This window comes from Littorina saxatilis, linkage group LG8 (genome assembly GCF_037325665.1).
Source record: "Littorina saxatilis isolate snail1 linkage group LG8, US_GU_Lsax_2.0, whole genome shotgun sequence".
NCBI lineage: Eukaryota > Metazoa > Mollusca > Gastropoda > Littorinimorpha > Littorinidae > Littorina > Littorina saxatilis.
The window spans coordinates 9,586,074-9,592,573 of NC_090252.1; the positions used below are offsets into that span (position 1 = coordinate 9,586,074).

At 37.7% G+C, this 6,500-nt stretch overlaps 1 protein-coding gene across 10 annotated transcripts in view; it reads right to left on the bottom strand.

Moving 5' to 3' along the window:
* LOC138972736 (antistasin-like) overlaps positions 1–6,500 on the bottom strand; it is a 13,519-nt gene that overhangs the window by 3,462 nt on the left and 3,557 nt on the right. For 9 of the 10 annotated variants that reach the window (XR_011457732.1, XM_070345403.1, XM_070345397.1 and 6 more), the window contains one exon: positions 2,788–2,883. Coding sequence is in view for 9 of the 10 variants with exons in the window: in XM_070345403.1 (XP_070201504.1) it covers positions 2,788–2,883 (96 nt within the window). In the remaining variant the exon portion in view is untranslated. Of the gene's footprint in view, positions 1–2,787; positions 2,884–4,351; positions 4,448–5,603; positions 5,760–6,500 lie in introns of those variants that run through there. The other variant, XM_070345402.1, reaches the window with a different exon arrangement.

The following is a 6,500-nucleotide window of genomic DNA, read 5'->3' on the forward strand; positions in this document are numbered from 1 at the left end:
ATGTTCTAAGTAAAATGTTTTGCAGGTTGAAAATAAAACAAGTCGCGTAAGACGAAATTACTACATTTGTCAAGCTGTGGAACTCACAGAATGAAACTGAACGCACTGCATTTTTTCACAATGACCGTAGTCCGCCGCTTGTGCAAAACGGAGTGAAACTGACGAGCCTGTTTAGCGCGGTAGTGGTTTCGCTGTGCTGCATAGCACGCTTTTCTGTGCCTCTCTTCGTTTTAACTTTCTGAGCGTGTTTTTAATCCAAACATATCATATCTATATGTTTTTGGAATCAGGAACCGACAAGGAATAAGATGAAATTGTTTTTAAATCGATTTCGGAAATTTAATTTTAATCATAATTTTTATATTTTTAATTTTCAGAGATTGTTTTTAATCCAAATATAACATATTTATATGTTTTTGGAATCAGGAAATGATGTAGAATAAGATGAACGTACATTTGGATCGTTTTATATATTTTTATTACAATTTTCAGATCTTTAATGACCAAAGTCATTAATTAATTTTTAAGCCACCAAGCTGAAATGCAATACTGAAGTCCGGACTTCGTCGAAGATTGCTTTACAAAAATTTCAATCAATTTGATTGAAAAATGAGGGTGTGACAGTGCCGCCTCAACTTTTGCAAAAAGCCGGATATGACGTCATCAAAAGTATTTATTAAAAAAATGAAAAATCGGGGATATCATTCCCAGGAACTCTCATGTCAAATTTCATAAAGATCGGTCCAGTAGTTTGGTCTGAATCGCTCTACACACACACACACACGCATAGACAGACAGACAGACAGACAGACAGACACACACACATACACACACACACACACAATAAATAAAGACAATATTCAAATGCGGTGAAAATATAATCAAAACAACCGACCAATACAAATATTTAGGAATGATATTTAATCAAAATGGTAAACTAACTTTGGCGCAAGAACATTTAAGTAAACAAGGAAATAAAGCAGCATATTCTCTTCGTAAAACATTTAGAAATGAAAATGTGCAAATTGATACACTATTTCATTTATTTGATTCATTGGTTAATCCCATTTTAACATATGGAGCAGAAATTTGGTTCCCTTACATGTTCACGAGCAAAAACGATACCAATGACATTGAAAACTTTTTTGAAAGATGTATTTCGAATGAATGTCTTCACGAATCTGTCCATGTTAAATTTTGTAGATTTATTCTTGGTGTGCACAAAAAAGCCTTGTGGATTCCAGTTTTAGCAGAAATAGGAAGATTTCCTTTAGGACTAAACATGTTATCACAAAGCATATCGTATTGGGCACATATTTTGAAAACGGAGAATAAATCACTTATTCATCAAATATATGAAGAAATGTTAAACCAAGCGCCAAAAAATCCGTGGCTAACTTTCATCAAAGAGCTTTTGTACAAAATAGGTTTTAAACATGTATGGCTTAATCAATATACATTTGACATCGGTAAACTACAAAACGCCATACAAGAAAAGTTAAGGATTAACTACATAAAGTTTTGGGAGAAAATTAAATGTGAAGGTCGTCCAAGGCTGAAATTTTATTCCTCTGTAAGCAAGACATACGAAGTTCAGCCATACCTTATAAGCATTACGAATATCAAGCATAGCCATTTACTGAGTAAATTAAGGACAAGTACACACTCTTTAAAAATTGAAACTGGAAGACATAATAACATACCAAGAGAAAATCGTTTATGTAATAAATGTAACGTTATTGAAGATGAAATTCACTTCCTAGACGGATGTCAAAAGTTCACTGAACTGCGAAATGATTTTATAAAGGATCTATCAAATATAGATATAAAGTATTCCAACAATAAACCTAGTGAAGTATTTTGCGAAGACAGAATACAAATTCGTCTAGGAAAGTTTATTTCAGATTGTTTTAATCGCTCTTTGTGTCAATAACCAATTTGGTTCCGACAATAAAATATATTCTATTCTATTCTATTCTATTCTATTCTATTCACACACACACATACACACACACATATACACACACACACACACACACACACACACACACACACACACACACACAAACACACCCACACACACACACACACACACATACACCACCACCCTCGTCTCGATTCCCCCCTCTATGTTAAAACATTTAGTCAAAACTTGACTAAATGTAAAAAGGAAGACACAATAGCCATGGCAATAGAATTCTTCTACAATCTGGAATCTTAAGTGCTGTTCACATGGCGGACTTGCAACCAACTTTTGCCCAACTTTGGTCGTTTGATCGAGTCGTCGAAGCAAAGTAGGCGAAACGTCTGCCATGTGAACGGCCCCAGCGATTTAGGTACGATTTAGGCCGGATTCAGCAGTGAATCCACAACTCAGTTGAGCACTGCTTGACTCGGCCGTGACTTGTCAAAGATTTTGCGCAGACTTTACTTATCGCGCCTACTGATTGATTAGCTTTAGCCAAACCACGCGAATGCAGTTACTTCCCTTCTCCGGAAAACAACGAAGAAGACCGGACAATCCCGAGTGGTACAGTCTGGCGAGAACACTAGTTTGCGCGTTTGCGCTGTTCACATGGGCAGTGATTCTAATTTGACTTGCCACCGACTAAAATCGCTTGAAAGTTGGGGGAAAATTGGTTGCAAATCTGCAATGTGAACAACATTTTAATCTTACCGTCTTCTCATGGGGTCCTGATTTGGCCTAAATGGTCCGCTGGACCCAAAAAGCAACAGCTAACTAACTAACCGTCTTCTCACAAAGACAAGAGAACAATGGCAACTCACCGCATCTGCACGTTCTACAACCTCTGCTGTTGTTGTAGTACTCCACTCCGTTCACACATGTCCGTGGGCATTTTGTCAGAGGACACAGTGTTTTCCCTGTGAGAACGAAATGGAAAGGGGAAGAACTTGAATTGAAGGAGAACCGCTTCAATGAACATTATTGACTTTTTGTAATTGAGGTACCTTATTCTTGACACTCCTGAAAATCGAAAGGTCAGCAACCTTTCCATTTTAAAACTTTACGAAAAATAACTGCTAAAACATAATTGCTCTCTGGGTTCAGTGAGTGGGGATTCTACAAAAAATTGTTGTCCTTATGAAAATATAATGCTGTGGCTTCAACTTTATATTTCCTCTCAGTTTTCTCTCAGTTTCTGGTAATTTTTGTCTTTTTAGAGTAAATATTACAATCTAAAAGCTTCCTTTCACCTAAAACTGACCATAACTTTTAGACGTATGAGAACCACGTGTTACGATCTCAGCACACGCAACCATTATTGGACATGATTTTGTTTTCTTCTCGCAAAACTAAACCGTCAATTGATTTACTGAAGAAATAAAATCCTAGTTTAAAAAGGAGATTGTAATGATGAGGAATGCTTAGACGAGTCAGAAAAGAGAGAAAGACTTACTACATCTGCACTGTCTGCAGCCATTGCTGCCAGTGAAGTTCAGACTAAACTACTGGACCGATCTTTATGAAATTTGACATGAGAGTTCCTGGGTATGAAATCCCCGAACTTTTTTTTCCGTTTTTTGATAAATGTCTTTGATGACGTCATATCCGGCTTTTCGTGAAAGTTGAGGCGGCACTGTCACGCCCTCATTTTTCAACCAAATTGGTTGAAATTTTGGTCAAGTAATCTTCGACGAAGCCCGGACTTTGGTATTGCATTTCAGCTTGGTGGCTTAAAAATTAATTAATGACTTTGGTCATTAAAAATCTGAAAATTGTAAAAAAAAATAAAAATTTATAAAACGATCGAAATTTACGTTTATCTTATTTTCCATCATTTGCTGATTCCAAAAACATATAAATATGTTATATTCGGATTAAAAACAAGCTCTGAAAATTAAATATATAAAAATTATTATCAAATTTTTTTTTTCGAAATCAATTTAAAAACACTTTCATCTTATTCCTTGTTGGTTCCTGATTCCAAAAACATATAGATATCATATGTTTGGATTAAAAACACGCTCAGAAAGTTAAAACGAAGAGAGGTACAGTAAAGCGTGCTATCCTTCTCAGCGCAACGAATACCCCGCTCTTCTTGTCAATTCCACGGGCACTGCCTTTGCCACGGGCGGTGGAGTGACGATGCTACGAGTATACGGTCTTGCTGCGTTGCGTTGCGTTCAGTTTCATTCTGTGAGTTCGACAGCTACTTGACTAAATATTGTATTTTCGCCTTACGCGACTTGTTTTTTTTATGTCTCTCTATCATTTTCTATATTCAACTTTAGGAGCACCAACAAATAAGTAAATATTGAGTAGGTTTGCAAGCCTTTAGAGTGGAAACTCTGGACCTATCAATCTCACAACCACATGATGCTAACTCACCACAGCTGCATACGGGACAACCTCTCTCGTCAATGGACCACACCTGACGGTTGGGCTTGACACACAACTTGCATTCTGTGCACGTGCAGTCCTGAGCTGAGCAACACATTATTATTTTTCAAATAAATTCTAATGCACGCAAAAAAGCAACAAAAAAATCCACACACACACACAAAATACAAGCAATAAAACAAGATAAATCATATTCCTAATGACAAGCTTTTTAATATAGAATCTGCAATAACATCTGATCGGCTTCATTTATGTTTCGGTTGGTCTCAATTGTTCTCGAAAGGCTTGACAATTAAACATAGACTGTTAGCGCAAACATATCGTATAGGGCACTTACAGCACAGACTACCTCCGAAATTGAGTCAAGTAAATAATCATATAACACCACATTATTATTTGTCTGTTCTGTGTTTCGATCGTCAACTTTAATAATGGAGGTTCCAGTTAACGTTTCACTTTTTCTAGTCATGCGCCCTATTCACGTTTTTGTTTTATCTAATTGTGACCCTCCACCACGGATTGAGTCGCATGTCACCTTTGCACGATTTTCATGTTTTTACATTTTTCTAAATAGTTTTTTTATGCTCTATCCAGTGGTGAAAACCGTTTTGGAAAAGAGCGAAAACTGTTTGAGTTATAAGCCTGTGACTAAGGTGACCCTCACACTGTTACAAGACACTCTCCGGACTTATTTTAAGCCTAGCGCAGAACCGCGCGAGGTGACATGCGACTCATGTCGTGGTGGAGGGTCACAATTATCTTCTTTGATTCTGAGGATTGTTTTTCAGTCTATCATTGGTTGCAGAATGTCTTCAAGTTCTTCATCCGGTCAGGTTGCTGTCAACCAGAAGCCGAGAAATTGTGAAGTTTTTACTGCAGAAGGGCGAGCTATGTATTCATGTACAAGTACGTGTAAGAAGTTGAACGATTACAAAAATATACTTCCTCGTGTCATGAACTGTTCATATTGGTTGTAAAGCAAGCAATCAAAGCATTTCTACAAGTCTTTGGGACTGTGTAGGTATACTGGTAATTATACAAAACCACGTAAAACAACCGTCGACACAACTCAACAATCGACACATCGAAGACACCTCCGCAAGAACATCTAACCGGACATGAGGGTCCGTATCCCCATTCACGGTTGTTATTTAATTCTTTATTCATTTTCTGTTCTGCCTGGTTTTCCTCACAATCTCGTATAAACAACGTAACAATCTCATGATCAAACCATTGATACCTTTGGTGCTCGCAGCCAAAAAGCACAGGACACATAGCACGACAAACATCCGACAAAAAGAGAACATTTTGAACAGAACGTAGGCTAATTTGAGTCTGGATTGCGACCCCCTTTTATAGAAACAGCTTCAGGGAAGTTGCACTTTGACAGAAACACGCCTGTCACTCATTTACTTTTACAAAAATCTTACTCTTTTATGGAGATATTTTATTTTCAATTCTTTGTCACGTAAATATTCAGTAGCTTTTTCCCCAGGGTTACGTAAACACTTCAAACTTCTCCGAGTGAGAACAAATTCTTTGCGCTCATCCTTGACAAGAAGGGTCGCTTCGCCCACTGCTCACGACAACTAGTGTGTGCATGTACTCAGACCACAATCACATAATACGAGAAACCGAGCATATACATATGTAGTTCAAATTCAGCATAGGTTTTGCTACAGATTGTTGGAAATGAAAAGTGTATTTACATAATGTCAGCCGCGAGCATACAAAAGGTATCAAGCTTTCTGAGGACTTAAAAGGATATGAAACTTAATGTACATTGGGTGCTTCATTCAACCTCGACCGATCTTAAGAGTTTGAAATTGAATGTTTTGTGCCATTCAGAGTTGAAGACTCTTCTTCAAACTGTGTGTTGGGGTGAGTAACTGAAGACGAATGGGAATAATAATACAAACGGATGTATGCACGCGCCCATGCGTACGCCCAGACACGACTCTGTATTACATTTTGTACTACCGGCAATGAGGTTAAAGGCGCAGTAAGCCTCCCGTAAACCATCACTGACGGATACTGTCAGGCTTTTACATACAGTACAAACACCCTTCCATTTGAACGCTCACCAAACGGGAACATCCTAGGTGCCCTACGTAAAGAGCGAGCGATTTTCAAAGAA